General features: G+C 33.3%; 2 protein-coding genes across 2 annotated transcripts; one reads left to right on the top strand and one right to left on the bottom strand.

The window, feature by feature from the left end:
* Positions 1-6,476: 6,476 nt before the first annotated feature.
* LOC129903366 (cytochrome c oxidase subunit 6b-1-like) lies at positions 6,477-11,264 on the top strand. The gene is made up of 5 exons (XM_055978902.1): positions 6,477-6,680; positions 8,083-8,370; positions 8,467-8,549; positions 8,662-8,743; positions 10,911-11,264. Exons 1-5 carry the CDS (start codon positions 6,639-6,641, stop codon positions 10,962-10,964), a joined length of 549 nt encoding a protein of 182 aa, XP_055834877.1. The 5' UTR covers positions 6,477-6,638; the 3' UTR covers positions 10,965-11,264.
* A 2,875-nt stretch (positions 11,265-14,139) lies between these two features.
* Positions 14,140-15,583, bottom strand: LOC129903148 (probable transcription factor At1g61730). Its single transcript, XM_055978651.1, has one exon. The coding sequence runs from the start codon at positions 15,492-15,494 to the stop codon at positions 14,316-14,318; it is 1,179 nt and encodes a 392-aa protein (XP_055834626.1). The 5' UTR covers positions 15,495-15,583; the 3' UTR covers positions 14,140-14,315.
* Positions 15,584-20,254: the final 4,671 nt, after the last annotated feature.

The raw sequence follows: 20,254 nt of genomic DNA, 5'->3' as shown, positions 1-20,254 counted from the left end.
GGAATATGTCTGCTTTCAATGGCTTCGTAAATATATCTGCCAATTGGTCTTCTGTGCGACAATAGACTAACTCCACTGTTTTGTTCTTCACTTATTCACAGATAAAATGATACTTTGTATCGATGTGCTTGCTTTGACTGTGCGACACCGGATTCTTTGCGAGTGATGGTAGACTTGTTGTCAACATAAATTGTGATCGGATCTTCTTGAGCAAAAAATAATTTTTCCAAAACATTTTTCAACCAAATTGCTTGACAGGTTCATGGTGCCGCGGATATATATTCTACTTCACATATTGAAAGAGCAACAGTTTGTTATTTCTTTGATGACCATGAAAATGTTGCTGAGCTAGGATGGAATAACTATCCGGACGTTCTTTTTCGGTCATTCAAATCTCCCCCATAATTACTGTTTGAGTAACCAACCAATTTCAATTTTTTAAAGTGTGTATAAAAGAGACCATGATCCCCCGTACCTTTGATGTGTCTCAAAATTCTCTTTGCGGCAATCCAATGATATTTGTTTTGGATTTTCCATAAATCTGCTAACCAGTCCAACTGCATTCATAATATCTGGCCGTGATATAGTCAAATACCTTAAACTTCCAATTACGCTTTTAAAGAAAATTGAATTAACTGGCTCGCTTGTTGAGTCAACACTTAACTTCATGCCTGGTTCTGATGCCATGGCTACAGGCTTACAATCTTGCATTTTGAACTTTTTCAGAATTTGCTCTGCATATTTTTTTTGAGACATAAATATGCCATCTCTTATTTATTTCACTTCGTCTCCAAGAAAGTATGACATTTCACCAGTGTCTGTCATTTAAAATTATTTAGTCATAGCTTTGTTAAAGTCATTGAACATACCTGGATTGTTTCCGATGAAAATCATATCATCCACATATAGACACACGATCATGATGTCACCATCCTTATTTTTTTCGTGTATAATGCATGCTCGTATGGACTTTTCATGAATTCATTCCTCTGAAAATATTCATCAATTCTGATATTTCATGCTCGAGGAGCTTGCTTTAATCCATACAAAATTTCTTCAGACGGTAGACTTTGTCTTCATGTCCTTGCTTTATATATTCAGGCGACTGCTCGATATAAACTTCTTCTTCCATGTAGCCATTTAAAAATGTTGACTTCACATCCATTTGTTAATTTTTCATTGATTTTGTGCTGCAATTGTTGTAAGAAGTCTTATGGTATCAATCGTTGCCACCGAAATAAATACTTCATCATAATCTACTCCATATTTTTGTTTATAGCCTTTTGCAACGAGTCTTGCTTTATACTTGTTCACTTTACCTTCTTTGTTGTTTTTCTTCTTGTACACCCATTTGACTCTAATAGGACTATATCCTTGTGGCAGACTTGTTAGCTTTCATATGTCATTTCTTCTAATGACAATAATTTCTTCGTCCATTGCCTTCGTCCATTTAACATTTTTAGTTGCCTCTTCATATGTTATCGGATCAGATTCAGCCATTAAACAAAATAAGAAATAGCTGAAAGTTATCTCTATGGGTTCAATATCATCATAGACCTCACGGAGACTACGCATTTTTGTTGGAGCTTCACTTGAGTTGTTGCTACTTAGTGATGCAGATGCTGAAGGAGTTGTTGCAACAGGACTTTGTGGTGGACTTTGTTTATCACCTTGTTCATTTTGATCAACATAATCATCATCATCTTCATCACAAAAAAATAATCCATCAACTTTATTTTTTTCTTCGCTTCATTTCTAATAATCAGCTTTGTCAAATTCAACATCTCTTGAGATAATCACCTTCGTCGTGAGAGGATTATACAACTTGTAAGCTTTTCTTCTTTTATCATATCTAATGAAGATGCTTTTTTCTCCTCTATTATCGAGCTTCTTTCTTAACTGTTCAAGACCATTAGCATATGCAATACATCCAAATATCTTGAGATGTCCAACTCCAGGTTTTTGACACTCTATACTTCATTTGGTGTCATATATTGTACACTCTTTGTTGGACAATGATTCAACAAATAAACTTCACATTGGACAGCTTCAGCCCAAAAATTTCATGGTAAATTCTTACCTTTCACCATACTCCTTGCCATATTGAGAATGGTACGATTTTTTCTTTCTGCGACTCCATTTTACAGAGGTGTATATCTGACTGTCAACTGATAAATAATTCTATGCTTTTTAACGAAATCTTCAAATAGATTTGCAGTGTATTCACCTCCTCTATCTGATCTGAGTATCTTCAGATAATACTCACTTTATTTTTTCACCATCGCTTTAAACTCTTTGAATCTTTCAAGAGTTTTTTTTTTTCTTTAAGAATATATACCCAACTTTTTCTACTATTATTATCAATAAAAGTTAGGTAATACTTGTTTCCACCAAGTGATGGTATGTCAAACGGATCAGCTAAATCCGAGTGCACAATCTCAAGTGGTCTTCTAGCTCTTCTAGATTTTCCAACTTTAAAACTTTGTGAGTGTTGTTTTCCTTTGATGTAGGCTTCACATAGTTGATCAGATAAATTTATTTCAGGCATACCATTCACCATTTTTTCTTTTGCTAACAGCTTTAGCCCAGAAAATTAAAGATGTTCATATCTCAAGTGTCAAAGCCACGAGTCATCTTTTATAGATGTTTTCATAAACTTCACATATCCAGACTCGATATTAATAGAGAATAGGCGATTTTTCATCATATTAACCTTGGAAATAAATTCTTTATTTTTGTTTCTCAATGTCATTGAACAATCATTTATCTGCACTTCGTATCCTATTTCAAAAAGTTGGCCAAGGCTGATAATGTTTCTTTTCAAAGTTGGTACATAGTAAACACCAAGAATAAATTTCTTTTCCCCATTTTTCTGAGTAATTCTGATTTTGCATTTTCCTTTGACAGAAACTTGTGATTCATCGCCAAAGGTTCTTTATCATTAACAGATTTATCTAGTTTAGAAAAAAATTCCTTTTGGCCAGACATATGGTTGTTGGCACAAATGTCCAAATACCAAATATTCTTCTTGAATTTTTCATCTCCCTTGTAGGTGAGGAATATTCGAGATTCTCTATTTTGATCTTTAATATCTGCTACATGACTTCTTTCTTTTTGTTTAGGAGTTGATCTACACTCATAGCTATAGTGACCATATTTATCACAGTTATAGCATTGTACCTGAGATTTATATTCCTATTGAGATCTGTCTCGAGCTCCTCGTCCATGACTTGTGGTATAATAGTATTCACTTGTTTGTCATCTACCATATGATTGATTTCCTCGTCCATGTTATCCACATCCACCTTTGTTGCTACCTCTATATTCTCCATGGTATCTTCCACGGTTGTTTGAACTTTGTTGTGAGCTGCTGCTCATTTCGTCTTTATTTACGGACAACTTGCTTTGCAAAGCTTGATCCAGACTTTCAGAATCATCACTTTGCTTCATCTTTTGCTCATGGGCTTGAAAAGAACCCACAAGCTCATCAAAGGATATATGTGATAGATCCTTTGATTCTTTGATGACGACAACCACATAATTGAATTTGTGTGCCAATGACCATAAAATCTTTTTCATGATTCTAACATCATCAAGAACTTCTCCTTTCCTTTTAATTTCGTTTGCCACCGATTCAACTCGGGTGACATAATCATCCACACTTTCTGACGTTTTCATTTTCAACATCTCAAATTCAGCTCTAAGGATTTGCAAACGTACCATTTTCGCCTTTTCTGCTCCTTGAAGAGATTTTTGCAAAATCTCCCACGCCTCATTTGATGTTTTTGCTCCAGAGATTTTTTCAAATGTTGATTCATCAATACTTTGATGAATTGTATTTAGCACCTTGCTATCTCTTTCTCAATTTTTCCTCAACACTCTTTTTTCTTCATTTGACAGAGCCGCTTCAACTGCTGCATTTACTGGCATATCATAACCAGCTTCAACCATATCCCAACAATCTATTGCACCAAGTAAGACTTTCATCTGGATACTCCAGCTGCCATAATTGGATTTTGTTAATTTTGGAATTTGAAATTGGAACATATTTGACATCGTGGCATGTATAAAACCAAAGCTCTGACACCACTTGTTGAAAGCGTAGTGGACCGAAGTAATATTTTTATTACACGAGGAATAAAATATTACAAACATAAAATAAAACTCTTACAATTTTCTCACAATAAGTGCTTCTATACTTCACTTTATCATAAGAACTTTGCTCTTTATTTCTTCCTCTCTAACTCTCTAAGAAGCTTTGCTTCTTCTTTCAGAAACACACCATTACATGCATACAACCATCTATTTATAGCTAACCTACACCTCCATATAGAAGATCTTTCCAAGTTGAATTTCTCATACTTTAGTTTACTTCTCCAAGTTGAATTCTTTCTACTTTAGTTTAGTTCTCCAAGTTGAATTCCTCCATCTTTAATTACTTCTCCAAATTGAATTTTTCCTACTTTAGTTTACTTCTCCAAGTTGAATTCCTCCATCTTTAGTTTACTTCTCCAAATTGAATTCCTCCTACTTTTTAATCTTGTCAATTTTGACTTTGTTGAAGTCGGTTTGAATTTTAACAAGTGTTAGGAAGTTAGTAACTAAATAATCTTGAAGTTAGCTGTAACCAGGGGCGGACCTACCTTGTGCCGAGGGGTTCATCCGAACCCCCTTCGGCGGAAAATTATACTATTTATATATGGTTAAAATAATTTTTTATGTATATAAAATAGATGTCGAACCCCCTTCGACTAGCTCGTGTGTATACTTATTTAGATTTTGAACCCCCTTATTTAAAATCCTGGGTCCGCCACTGGCTGTAACTACCTCTTTAATGAGAAATCACATAAATGCCCTTAAGCTATTTCTAAAAAAATTTCTCTCAACACTCCCCTCAAGCTAGGAAAGGGAGAAAATATCACGCATTCCCTAGTTGGAATTGAGATAGCTACGTTGTATCCTGGCTGCTCTTGTGTTGCAATGTAGTTTGTAGTGATGATCTCTTGAAGTCGGTAATAGTCAACATTAATGTTTTTTGTTCTTTCATAACAGACAGGATTTGCTCCTATTTCCATGGCAAATTTGCTATCATTGTATACACTAGCTGGATGTGTTACTTCACTTCCAGCTTCCTTCATTAAGCCTAGTATGCACATTAGTTCTGTAGTTCTGCTATAACAGTTACAAGACTCCTGCTTCTATAGAGCTTCTGAACACTATTTTTTTGGCTTTCAAGATATATACTACGAAATCACCAATCTTCACAAAGTATCCAACTACAAACCTTCTAGTTTGTGGACAAGATGCCCAGACGGCACAATAAACATTGATATTTCATTTGAGCTACTAGACAATAGAATGCCTTGTTCTGATTGGTTTTTGACATGCCTTACAACCCTGCTGCTTGCAACTTTCATGTGTGACTTCTTAGGATTTTGGAGGAACTGACTTAGTGTTTGTACACTAAATGCAATATCAGGTCTAGTCATGGTTAGATAGAGTAATTTGTCAATCAATTTTATATGCCCCTTGATCTGCAAGAGGATCATCACCTGATTATATGTGTTTAATGATCATCAAACTGTTTTGAAGTGAGCTTCACATTGTAGTCTATAGGGGTTTCAGCAGGTTTAAATATTCATATCTAATTCAGATAATAGTTCTAATGCATACGTTCTTTGATAATAGTCCTTTTATTGTATCTTACAAATTCTATACCAAGAAAATATCTGAATTCTCTCAAATCTTTCATCTTGAAAACTTGTTGTAAAGTTGCCTTTGTTTCTTCTATCAATTTTACGCTATCAATAGTACCTAACATGTCATCCACAATATACATTAATACTAGTGTAACCCCTTCAGTTATTTGATAATACTGACTTTGGACAAACATGAATTTCAGCAATGCCTCTGACAATTTTGTATTCCTTTGTGTAGAGGCTTGATTTAATCATATAGTCATTTAACTAGCCTATGTCTTATTCTCCCCCCTGGCTTGCAAATTCCTGAGACAAGTCCGTGTAGATTTCATCAGTGAGGTCACTATTAAGATATGCATTATAGACATCTATTTAGGTTTCGTTTACGCAAATGTCTCTTTTTAATTTTTGTTTAGATTTTATTTTATTCTAAAAAAATTTCTATATAACATTTGAAAAATAACCATTCTAAACAATGTTAGACTAAAATATTCTATAATGTTTGCTCATATATTATTCAGTCTTACAGTAACAATATTAGATTGTTGTTCAATGTTTGCAATATAATTTAGATGGCAATATAATATATTTTCAATAAGTTTTAAAATTTTTTGAATAAATTTTTAAACCGTAATCTAAAAGATCCATAAAAAAAAAAAAACTACAAAACATATATCCAAACAACACAAATTACCCTGATTTGCTTTGCCCACTCATTGGGTCATACAGCCCAATAACGACAGAGATTTCAAGGCCCATGGGCTTTACCTCGAGATATGAGCCTTTTCCAACGGCAGATCAGATGCCTCTCCATTTTCTATCGCCATCGCTCCCAATGACTCAATACTGACGAACTGAGCATTCTACCAGAAAACCTACCTTTGCTATTGTCTTGGTCTAAGCTTGGCCCATCGGCCGCCGTCGCAGCTGAATTCAGCAATGGCCGCAGTCGAAACCTCAAATGTTGCATCCTTATCTGAGGTAAATAACAGTTAGTACTTCAATTTTCATCGTTCTATTTGGTTTGCGTTTTGTGATTATAATTGATGATCTATTTTATGCTATCTTTGTTCATAATTTGTTTTTTGAAATACTTGTGATGCACTTGCTTTCGTTATGAAGTTTTGAATCTGGCAAAAAAAGAGGATCGCACGAGCTCGATCTTCAATTTGGTTTTAGTTCTGTGAATGAATGTTTTTTTTTTATTGAATAAAGGCACTAGTTTTGGAGAAACAAAATTAGAGCAATATAAGGAAGATGTTATTCTCCAGTATTGTGATTTTACTAGGAATAGTTCTGATTTAAAAGAAATTCATTATGTTGTGAATTGCTTGAGTCGTTTCTTATCTGTTAATGAGATTTTGATTTACACAAGCAGTTGATGGAATTTGAGGTTCATCTAGTAAAGAGAGGAAAAGCCAAGTAGCTTATATGCTTGTTGGGTTTATGAGAAAACTGTGTGCTTTTGTTCGTTTTTTGAGAGAAATAGCCTAGTGTATGTAAGAAATGTAAAGACAAGTAAATTTCCATAATATGGTTGTCAGATATGTGTAAGGACTTAAGATCTGTGTGTAACCAATTTGTTTGAGCATATCGTAAGTTAAATTTCTATAATATGGTTGTCAATTCTTTACTTTTGCTTAGAATTTCTTCACAAAAGGAAATTTTGATCAAAGCAATTAAATTACTATTAAAATCAAATCCTGAAGTAAAACATTACTAAATACATAGGATTAGGCTTAAAGTAAGTAAAGTCCAACCTTATCAGCTCCTGTTCCCTGCTGTTGGGCATCTAGCTTGTTCTAGCTTGTTCTAGCTCGTGTAAAGAGGTACACGTTGTTTGGTGCTTTCATAAACATAATACGGAATCATCTACTGCCAGAATGTTGCACCTTAAAAGGGACAACAAGGAGAACTTGAAGTGTACTTGAGAAGAGCCCTAGTAACAGATAGCATAAGAACCCATCTTTTATCTAATTTTTCTCTCTTATTCCATCTTTTAATTTAGATACGAAATTGTGATCCTTCTCGCATGGTTCACTTAGTGGCTCACTTTACGAACTGCGCACCTTCTTGAAATTGCTCACTCCTTGCGTCATTGTTTTGTTGGAGAGGCACTTTGTATTGATCATCAAGTAAAGAAATGTGTTCTAACATCTTTTTTTCACCTAATTGTGAGCTTGTAATTTCTTTAACTTTTCCATATTGACATGTTTCTCAAGGACTTAATGCTATAATAACGTCGTTGACTTTCTTATCTAAAAGTTTCGGGGCATAGCATAATAATAGCCTTTGGATTACTATTTTGCATTGAAATTTTCTTTGCCTTTGATTGATTTTTTTGCTACAAATGACAAACTTTGTCCTATTCATGGATTTGCAGCAATACTTACTGAAAGACCACGAAGAGAAATCCCTCACGACAGCAAAACCGGTGGAAGAAGCTGATGTTAAGACCCCTTCAGCTGCTCCAGCTGAAGAAGTTATTTCCAAAACTGAGGAGAATCCAGTGGTTGAGAGCACCGAAGTTGCCCCTGCACCTGAGGAAAGCAGTGAAGCTGTAGCTGAAGCCCCTCCTGCTGTGGAAACTTCCAGTGATGAAAGCAGCGAAAGTACTGAAGATGAGACCTCAGGAGATCAGGAGTCTGCTGTTGAAACCCCTGAGATTAAGGTTAGATATAGTTAACCATCAATCTGACTCCAACTTACTAGCCAATAGCATATGCATTGACTGTCTCCTGTTCTTTATGTTATGATTGGCAATCAGCTTGAGACAGCGCCCGCTGACTTCCGCTTTCCTACCACAAATCAGACGAGACACTGCTTTACAAGATATGTCGAGTATCATCGGTCAGTAAACTCAGCTATATACTAGCCATTCCTCTTTTGTGTTTCTTTCTGTGTGTGTTGTATTTTATCAAATAAGAAAGTTTCACTTATGTACCATTGGTTTGTCTTTCAGGTGCACAGCTGCAAAGGGTGAAGATGCACCTGAGTGCGACAAGTTTGCCAAGTACTACCGATCCCTTTGCCCTGGTGAATGGGTATGTTTTTTTTAAAGCTTTAGACCATATTATGTTTTTGGTAGTATTCTAAGTCATCTTGATTCCCATGTTTAACTAAGTTTTTGGCAAACATGGGATAGATTACGATGTGGTCATCCACTAATGAGACGGAATTCCTGTCTAGTATTGGCTGGATATATTCAGGAAGAATTATGGATTGAGACCCTATGAATTTGAAATTGATAGAAATTATTATCACTGGGGATGTTTGGCTTATGAACAAGTAATACTGGAATTGTGATGCAGAGGATCACATGATTATTTAGTGCAAAATATATTTACTTTTAAATGTTCGGTTCGTCATATTAATATTAGATATATGGTGTATAATTTGAAAGTGTGTTTAGTTTTAAACTGAATAAAATTTTCTTACAGTCATATCCTTGGCCTTCTTAATAGTTTGTGTAGCAAATCGATACTGTTACAAGATCCAGTCAGATATATCTTCCATACATGAGTACAAATTTAAATTTCATAATAAAAATAAAACAATTGAAAAGGATAACGTTTACAGAAGAGTGAGCAGCAAACGGCTACTCTCCCTCTCTCTCCCTCTCTCTCCCTCCCTCTCCCCCCCCCCCCCCCCCCCCTCTCTCTCTCATGCAATAAATTTTAGGAAAAGGAATGACATCACATGCGAAAGCAAAGCAATACTCCTAGTTAATACAAGGAGGATATAGTAAAGTTAATTTATGCTAGGGAGGGAGAGAACGGACAATATAAGGAAAAACACAAGAGACAATTGCCTTGGTACAAAAATTGAGCAAAGAGATGTCTATCGTGAATTAAAAACACCAAAACAAGTGAATCTAGGGAAGAAAGGAAGATGTGATTGACACTTGTTACAGACAGAGTTGGGAAAATCCAAATAGGAAAAGGGGGTTTGGGGGGGGGGGAGTTATAGGCCTGCTCTCATTATCCCTCGCTAAAGAGGAAGATGGATACTCTTCTGTCTTTGATATCAAAGGGAGCAAAGCTATGCCAAAATCTTGGTGCATGATTGGAGATGACACTCTTGGAGATTATTCCATAACAGTGTGAAATGGGAACCCTACATCCATTGGCATTTGAGTTTAGTTTTACAAACTTTTTGCTTAAACTGTAGGAAAAGACTTGGGCTTGTGGATTTTGAAATCCCTATGGCCATCCAAGGAGGCTCAAAATGTCATCCTAGTTAAAAAACATTAGGATGCAGTCGGGTAATATGCCAGCAGAATGACATCTTAACCCCAGCCCCACCTTCCGCAATGTGGATTTGTAGATATTACTTGAAGAAGATGCTTTTGTCTCGATCAAATATACATTCTGGAAGTCAGTGGTGAAGGGTTAGAATTAAATGATGTTGGCAGTGGTTTCTGGTGTTTTTTATGGCTGGGCATTGTTGTCAGCAATTACAACAACATACCCAGTGAATCCCACAAGTGGGAAATTGTCTGCAATTAATAGTCATGAAATTACTAGTAGAACTTGATTTGTCGTTGATGCTAGATTGGTCAAAGGTTCAACTGTTCAAGAGTAGCAGAGTAGTGAAATAGTATATGGTTGTTCAGATCTAAAGACACAATGAAGAAGTTTTTGGTTGGTTGTTTCCACTTCTTTTTCACAAAGGAAACATCTACTACATAATGAAAATCCCCTCTTTTATACTGTCTTGTGGTAAAACAAGCACTTTTAACTGCCACCTGCAAGTGATGTTAGCAATTGTGTATCCTCCGGGGGATTGTTTGTGGTGGACTTGGCTGAAATGTGCAGTATTGAAAAGTTTACAGCTATGATCCAAAGTGCAAATCAAATCAGCCAGGAGCAAATGGTTGAGTGTGGACCTCTTCTTTTTTTCTTTTTTTTGTGGGGGGGGGGGGGGGGGGGGGGGAGGGGGGAGAGGGAGCAGAGCAATATTTAGTGAGGCGGATATAATATTAAACTAAAATAGTGCCTAATAAGGAGTAAGGATTAACTGAAAGAAAGACCAGTTTTGTGTGTGTGTTTTCCGGGAGACCAAATCAGTTCTTAATAGACTGTTTTTATGGCTAACACGTGATATCTTCTTAAGTCAAACTTTCTACTGGTAATTCTTTTTTTATTACATGCCACTAATACTTTCATGTTGTCAGCTTCATGTGTTCTTTGATTTTGATTGTGGCTGCAGGTTGACAGATGGAATGAGCAGAGAGAGAATGGAACCTTTCCTGGACCATTATAAATTGTGGTGCCCAAATTGTTCTCGTTCTTTCTGCATCTGAATTCTCAAATGCATGGTGGCTCCATTTTTGTTATGAATAAAATTTGGCGTGCTTATTGGATCTAGCTCAAGCCTTCAATGAGTTCATTGTTACAACAAAGTTATTTTGGATCATCACTTGAGTTGTCCTCTTCCAAAATACAATTTTATGCATCGATGTCCTGTAGATTATCGGTGATGAATCATCTAGTGAAACCTGTTGACATTTTTATAAATGATGCGAACTGATCATTAATATCACACAAATAATGCTTATTTTTTCATCAAGTCTATTTTTCTCCTTCCACGGGGCATCTGCAGCATTCTAGCTCATGCCAAATATTTGCGCATCGGGTTTATAGCCATTGTCTTCTTCGTTATACGAATAAGTTTATTGTTTTAACTTTTAACCGAACGAATGAAAGCCTGCATTTCAAATTTGAGCTTTTGCCAGTTACAGGACTTTCTTAGGTTATACATCATCATCACCAGTTGTTCCTTATTAAGAAGTACCTGCGATTTTGTTGAATGTGATATATGATGGAATAAACGGTAAGCTTTTTAGAGAACTATGACAATCGTTGCACGAATGAGTACCCTCGACCACAGAAAGGTTCTGAAAATCTTTACTAATGGTCACAAAGAGGGTTAAATTTCGTTTTTTTACTTCTCTTTTTCGTATTTTGCTCCCTTAACGTATGGGAGACTCTGGAGTCCTTTGCATCTTGCAAAAAACTACTGATTGTTTAATTTGCACATTAACCTACATATTACGTTGTCCCTTTATGGATTTATTTACTTGCAACCCATAAAAGACCCAAGAGAACTATTGTGATGAGCAGAGTAGAAAAAGCATCATGATAGTCGTGCACCGGTGGGCGACCGGCATGTATTATTTCATCAAACTAACAAGGCATAGAAAAAATAACATTTTTCTTGACATTCGAATAGAAGAGTAGATAGGATAATGATACATGTACTGGGTGTTTACACGAAACTATGTAAACTTACAATAGTTAATTGATGAATGGGGTGAGAATGCACTTTAATTAAATCATGCCAAGTATTAAAGGTCTCTGGCAAATACATATCATGCATATATAAAATTGGTACAAACATTGGGTCCGAGTAAGTTTTTACTTGGGATAATTTCCTTGGCAGATGAACTGATCGCCCCTGTGCTTCGCCTCTATGGGCAGCAATATTGGCTCATGCAACACATTAGTCCGCCAGGTCTTCAAACATTTGGGAATAGCAAGAACCAGAAAATTCTTAGTGGGTAGCCAAATGATTAAGAATTACCAGAACAAGAGAGAGATGTTTACATGGAGATGCAACTAGCAGAAAAACATGATGAAATTGGGGATATGGTCTGCTGTGAAAGTAATTGTCATAATTTGATTATACACACACACAGAGAGAGAATAGATAAACAAATTGGAGTGCAAACAGAATGAACTCAAGATACCAGGCCTTATGAAGGCATTCCATTTCTAAATTTAAAATCTAACTAGAATCACAACAGGGACCAGCAATTGAAGCAAGAAGGTGCAGGTAGAAGTTTCTCACGAAGATTGTTGCCACTCATTATTTCAAATATACAAAGGAAGAGGGAGAGAGACAACCATCATCTCTATTCGGTCATTCATTCGTTGAACCTTGAGAATCACCATTAGCATTGAGGTCAATGAATACAAAGTCAATGGCATTTACAGAGTCAAACTCCGCCACATCCTTAATTTTAAATCAATCTTCCTAAAGGGCACCAAGTATTCTTGAATGGAGCCCTAAAGTACTATGTGGGCCCAATTTATTTAACGTGGACCCTCCGTTTTAGAAAAGGAAGTGGTGTAGAGATCCACTAAGCACCACCATACTAGAGGACATTTTGGGTTAAATCTATAAAATTCAAGAGTTCTAAAGCCAACTCGAACCCCCCCCCCCCCTAAAAGAACATCGTAATACGTATCTTGGAGGTGTCTTGCAATTCAAAGAGCCCAGTCTCCCATAATAGCCTGAATAAGATCTGCTATGTTCTACTCTGGCGGTAATTCCCTACCTCCGAGTTGAAGCACTCTGCGCTATTTTTGCAGATGTCATCAAATAATTGAGTTAACTCAGATGGAATGGTTTGCACGTCCGACCAAGTTGAAGAAGAGTTACTAATGGAAAGGAAAATAATCATGGAACCATAGACTGTCACACCAAACTCAATAGTCAATTCCACCATATCCTTGGTTTTAAGCTACAAGTCTCAGCAACAGTCCAAAGAACTCATAGTAGCATGATAGAGGAAGCAGTAAATGATAACCAATTTTATGGAGCAAGACATTGAAATGAAAAATTCAAACATAACAATGATACAAAATAAAATTTCCAGTACCTAACATTCATCAAGATCTACTTATCAATATCCTTGTTTCAGAAACAACAAAGATGAAAGAACCTCCTGGTTGCAGTTGCAACAGATAAAGAATTCTCTCCATCAAGACTTCAGAGTGACAAAAAGGGAACAATCCTAACCCCTCAACTAGCCAAATGTACATCGGACTTATCCTCTCAAAGCTAGAATCGTTAAAATTACTAGAACCAAGCAGTAAAATACAATGGCATTTTAGACAATCTCCATTGCTTCGACACTTATCATTACTGTTAAGTGTCTTCACAAAAGTATATTTTTACAGACTTCCTCCCTCAAGTTAAAGACACTATCCTCTAAGAAACTCTACAGATCTAGAAGCAGATCAAAAGTTTTTAAAGAAAATATTATTTGAAGAAACTGATGTGGGGATGAAAAAACTACATCCAACTAAAGTATTTGCATGAGAGGCTGAGAAAAGAGCTACATCCAACTGCTCTAACAATGTTCTTTTCTGACATCCCTATTCATACAAGCAAATCAATATGTTTGTGGCCATATTGCATCACAGAAAGATGCATACCTGAATTCAAACTTCAATAAAACCTCTGCACATAAGATGATCCAAGAAGGAAGCTCACTCAAAGCTAATTCATGTCTCCTCACAAACCAACATAAATGACTGTGTCAAAATAGAAGCCCTTGAGTAACACCAACTATGGTTCTGTAACCCATGAATCAGCAAACTTAACAGGCAAACATTCAAATGCTAAATAAGCAGCTGTGACTACTAGAGAGTGCGAGACAAATATGGTTTATATCCAAATAGCAAATCACACATAACAAGCTCCAATTTAGATAAATATGCTACTTGTAAAGACAATGAGCTAATACTACAGAAAATGAGCAATTAACAGAACTACAGGCAGAAACAAACCCAAAAAGGAAGTTTGCCATAAATTAGTTTACTCTTTCTAGATCTCAATCCCAGAAGCTTTCATAGCTTCGCGCAGCACCTCCCCTTGCTCAGCAATTAGATTCACCCTCCTCAAGCACAAATCAGCCTCAGCTACCTTCAAGAATGTCGAGTTTTCCTTAATCTCATTCCTCTTCTCCGTGCTAAGCAATCCAGAATACTCTTCAAGCCACTTCTCCAGAGCAGCAACACTTCCACCACAAGAAATCAAATTCAAATTAGGTGTAACCTCCACTGTCTTCTCCACCTCCGCGCTCAGTTTCTCTTCCTTCACTACAACCAAAACCCTATTATCTTTACCTCCACTGTTGTTTTGCCCCTTACTTGCAGTTACATTCTCCTCTTTAGCAACTTCAACTGGAACTTTGTCACTTTTCTCGTTACCCCAAATCTTTTGGGACAATTCGTAGGCTTTTTGCTCGTGGGGCTTGGAGAAAGTCCTCTCCTTTCCCTTCTTCTCTTTCCCAGCATTGTTTTCATACTTCTTCTTCAATCTCCTTATCTTGTCTTGCAACTGGGCCTTAGACACATCTACGTGCAAAGATTTTTTGATGAATTCATGAAATGCACTCAAATGCGCAACTGGGTCGGCTTTTTTCTTCGACCTGTAATCAGTCATGCCCTTCAGGATAGCAATTTCATCATCTTCACTCCACAATCTCTGAAACAGCTGCCTTTTCACGTCATCAGTGGGTGTTTTCTTCACTGGAGTTTCAATCTCTTTCTCTGGTTTCTTCTTAGACCTCTTCGATTCCTTTGCTTCACCATCATCCACCGGCCGTTTAGCTCCCACAACAGCAGTGGACTTCTTCGGAGAAGTGAGTTTGGAAGTAGCATCTGCTTTGGATCGAGGTTTCTTCTCAATGGTAGGCGCAGCTTTTTTTGGCTCATCCATGGTTTTGGACGCTATGGGTTTCACAACCGGGTTTGGTTTCTGTGTTTCCGGATCCGGTTCAGACTCGGAGTCGGAGTCGGACTCCTCCTCTGTAGAAGAAGAATCATCTTGAGGTTGTGGCTTCTTTGGAGATGCAACTGGTGGCTTTTTCGGGTGTTGTTCTTGTTCAGGTTCTGATTCTGATTCCGATTCCGATTCCGTATCGGCGTTTCCCGGCGAAGAAACTTCCATCTCCTCGCCGGACTCTTCTTCTTCTTCTTTCTCGGGACGATTCTTAGCCATTTGAGAGTACAAAGGGTTTAGCTATTAGGGCAAAAGAGCGTACGTAGCTGCCTCCCTCTCTCTAATTTGTTTTAAATCAAGCTCCAACTAGTGTATAACTATGATGAAAAAATAAAAAAGTTAAAACAATAATAAGTGGGAAGGCCATTGGAAATTAACCACTTGTATTTTCAAGGTTTATCAAATTTAAAATTCAATACTACCTTTCCATCCCACCAAATTAGATTCAAATTATTTTTCAGTTTCAAATTTTTTGTCATATTTTCCTTTTTTTCATATGAATTAAGAAATATTAATTATCCGAGATTTTGACTATTTTTATTCTTATCTATATCTTTAAAAAAAATTGAATGTTTACTCTCTTTGAGTATCATCTCCATATAATTGAGGTGCTTATAGTTTTCAAGGAAATCACTCCACTCAGAAAATAGAAATATATAATTAATTTTATTTTAAATTTTTAAAGTGATAAATAATTTAAGACATTTAATTTTAAAAATCACGATAGATAATTTAAAACTGAGGAAATATTGACTGGAAGAGTGATTTGACCAAGTTATTCTTATTTAATATTTTTTATCTCAAATTAATATTATTATCTTTTTCTCCACAAATAATTAATTATATTTTGATTTTTTAAAATAATTATTTTTAAATCAGCTATTTTTTATAGAGTTATTTAAAATTGAACTTTTACTAATATTTTAATCACAAAATAAATTTATTGACTTACTGATATCAGATTATTGAATTAACGATCAATAAACAAAGTAAAATTTATAATTAACAGATATGGACGGACATATTGTAAAATATGAAATTGATGGACAATTAGTAATATATCATGACAAACGTGATTACATGAGTTACACTAAAAAATAATAATCATGTTATTGTCAATTTATTTTCACTGACATATATATTTAATAGTTAAATTTAATATTAAATACATAAACGCCAACATAAATTAATTATGGCGCAAATCCAGAATAGGTTCGAAAATGTATAGTCAAGGATTAAAAAACACATTTTATTTATTACTTTCAAGAATATGTTAAAATATTTTTTAAAAAAATGATAATCCACTATTTTCTTCCTTCACTTTTAGTAATCCTTCCTAGATTTCGCAGGTTCCTTAAAAATAACAATTAATATGCTATTACATCACAATTATGATTAAAGAGTAAAGTAGAAGAAATAATTATTTTTCGATATGTTGAAAGTAAAAATATATTTTTGAATTGACATGTAAAAATAAAAATTTATTTTGAATTACTAAACAAATAAATAAACACATAAGAATATATTATTCTTTACATGTAATAAATTCAATGTAGAAAATTGTTTCTCGATATCATGAAACTAAAAGTATATTTTTGAATTGTCATGTAAAAAATAGAAAAATTATTTTGAATTACTAAACAAATAAAATTAAACAGATAAGAGTATAGTATTCTTTACATATAATAAATTCAAGATTGAACCTATTGTTTGTGTTTTAAAGTTGACATCAATTTCACTTAGACACCTCAATTAGGCTTTGTTCATTTTAGACACCTCATGTCATGCCCCGCTGTGTCATTTTGACATTTTTTTCTGAATTGACAGAGTACGTGTGTTGCACTCATTTTGAGCGCGTGAAAATCATTTTTGGTGAAAAATATTTTTTTCCTTTCTTCTTTTTCCATCTTTCTCTTTCTGCCTTCCACTGCCATTCATCAAACCACCACCACATTAATTTGAAAAAAATCTTATAAAAACATACCAATGCTCTGATTTTTGAACAAAATTAAAAAAATCATTACGCTCATTTTAAAATTTTTTACAAAAACGTAAACAATAAAACATGAATAAACTTCATCGAAAAATTACTAACGATAAATACACCTCCAAATCAATTCTACAATGTGCCGAAAAAGATGGAGATCCACAATTGTCGTCACTCTCTTTCTCTCTTCGTTCCTCTCTTCCACCAAAACACATTTTATCTAAAATTAAAATTAATAGCTCTAAAAATAAATATGGAAAGTCATTGGAGAAAAATTAGGTCTGATCTCATAATTTTTTCCGACGAAACTCTATTTTTTTCGGTAAGGAGGAATTCGTGTTGATTTAAATGAATTTTTTAGAAAATAATTTTTTTTCTTTTATTACTGAAATATTTTTTTAAAATAAATTTTAAAAGTTTTTCTTTCTTCTTCTTATAATTAATTTTTAAAATTTTTTCTTGAACCAAACTGACATGTTCTTCTTTTATTAGTCAGCATGCTACGTCACCCGTGGATGAACAAAAAGGCGTGAAAATGACACAGCATGACATGACATGATGTGTATAAAATGGGGAAAATCCTTTCGGCCAAAAAGATTTGGCCCAAATTTGGCCAAAATATTAAAAAATCCTATTCACACTATAAACTAGTTTCTTTTTTGACATTCTTGTACTTCCCTCTCAAATCTGAATTTTTTTAATTATTTTTTCATCAATTATTTTTTCATACATTGAAAACATTTTCAATGCATGGGAAAGGGAGCATTTATAGCATTGTAAAAAATGTTTTTAAGTAGTAGAACCAAATATATATGCGAAGTAGAACCAAAAATGTTTTTCCAATTAATTTTATTGAAATAGATGAAGTTTTATCATAAACCACTTTATTTTAAAAAAAGATTATGATTATGACTTTTAGCTAAGTAATTTTATCAATTATTGTATCTAAACAAATTAAAATTATTATTTATATATATATATATATATAATTTGAAAAATCACATATTCTATAAGTGTCAATTTTAGTTAATAGCAATTCAAGAAAGTTACACAATGTTGTAGTCTTCCCCAATTTAATAACTTACGAATCATTAATTATGTTTGTTATTAATATGTCCTTTAATTCAGTATTTTATTAATTATTATGTTTAAATTAATTTAAACTATATATTTAAATAATTTTTAAATATACTTTGATAATATTTCAATAACAATAGTTTAAATTTAAAACAACTTTAATTATGGTAGATATCGACACGTCATAGAATTATAATAATAAAAAATATATAGTTCATAACTGTCGATCATAATTAACAACAATCCAAGAGAATCACGCATTAACGTTGTAGGCTTGTGCCCTTATATTGCACTGATTTAATATCTTGTGAATCACTACTTATATTTACTATTAATATGATCTCTAATTAAATAATTTTAGTAATTATTATGTAAAAATAAATTTATACATATTTAAATAATTTTTTAAATATAATTTGAGAACATTTCAATAAGAACAGTCAAAACTCAAAACACTTTAGACATCAACACATTGTACAAATCATAAAATTCATAAAGTGCATAAGTGTCGATCTTAGTTAACAACAATCCAAAAGAACCACACATTAACATCATAGTGCTTGTGTCCTATATTACACCGATTTGATAAGCTACGAATCATTACCTATATTTCTATATATATAATTTTATTAATGATTATGTTTAAATAAATTTAATTACATATTTAAATAATTTTATTTAATATAATTTAAAAATATTATAATAACAACTGTCAAACTAAAAACACCTTTACATGATAGACATCGACATATCGTAGAAATCATAAAAAAAAATTAGTTATAAGTGTCGACCATAATAATAGCAATCCAAGAAAGTCACACATTAATGTTGTAGTCACACGTTAGTCCTGAATTGCTAATCTTATTACAAAACTTTAGGGTTTTGTGAATGATGAACATATCATTATTGAGGTAGGGAGAAACAATGATTGTAATGTTCTATTTTAATAGATAAAGTAACAATACAATATAATTAAATTATTTGTTTAATTATGATTTGTATATGTATATATTGATTTTTTATCTACTTAAATGCGAGATGGTACAAACAAATAGAGTCAAATCAATATTATAAATAAAAGAGACCAAAGATTTATAATTTTCTCATATACCAATAAAAGATTAATATAAATAATAATAAAATATTAACTATAAATTATTTATACGGGTCCTATATATTAACTTACAAAAATAAAAATAAAAATCCCAAGAGAACTATAATTAAGCGGTACAATTAGACACTTATCTAATCAAGAATATACAATATATATATATATATATATATATATATATATATATATATAAATTTTGATTATTTAATTAAGAATTCGGTCTAAATATATATAAACATATAGAATATATACATATACAATACATACATATACATATGATTTTATTTCTATTTTTTATTTTGAAACATCTTCTTAATTAATATAATTGAAGTAACTACTCATGTATTCATGGTTAGAATTGGTGGAACAATTCTATCAATTACTATAAATTATTATTATTTTGTGTAAGAACAATTATAATATACGAAATTTTATATGTTATTCAATGTATAGTTATAAATGTTTTAATATTTTTTTTTCATATTTAAAACATCTAGTTTTTAAAATTATATTCTTATTTTATTTTTTTTTAAAAAACGTACATGTTGTATGAGCGATCTATTTATTATTGTAGAACTGTATACAATTTTATTCATTCATTATATTTAAAGAAAATTCAATTGTAAATTTGAAAACCCATTCAATTTACTAAAGTGTCTATTACTGAGTAATTGGTATTTTTTAATTAATAAATGATTTACTTATATCTATTATTAACATAAATTTCAATTGTCTCATTCGATAGAAAATCCTATATTATACAAAAATAATTTTAAAAATATATATATATGCTAATTATGTTAT

The sequence above is a fragment of the Solanum dulcamara genome, chromosome 9, assembly GCF_947179165.1.
Source record: "Solanum dulcamara chromosome 9, daSolDulc1.2, whole genome shotgun sequence".
Classification (NCBI taxonomy): Eukaryota; Viridiplantae; Streptophyta; class Magnoliopsida; order Solanales; family Solanaceae; genus Solanum; species Solanum dulcamara.
This window is presented reverse-complemented; position numbering and strand designations above follow the sequence as displayed.

What these genes read in the sequence shown, in the direction of transcription:
- LOC129903366 (XM_055978902.1), top strand. Translation starts at nt 6,639, where the DNA reads ATGGCCGCAGTCGAAACCTCAAATGTTGCATCCTTATCTGAG. An exon ending in TTGAAACCCCTGAGATTAAG is followed by an intron (nt 8,371 to 8,466) that starts GTTAGATATAGT and finishes ATTGGCAATCAG; the next exon opens with CTTGAGACAGCGCCCGCTGA. An exon ending in CCCTTTGCCCTGGTGAATGG is followed by an intron (nt 8,744 to 10,910) that starts GTATGTTTTTTT and finishes TTGTGGCTGCAG; the next exon opens with GTTGACAGATGGAATGAGCA.
- LOC129903148 (XM_055978651.1), bottom strand. Translation starts at nt 15,494, where the DNA reads ATGGCTAAGAATCGTCCCGAGAAAGAAGAAGAAGAAGAGTCCGGCGAG.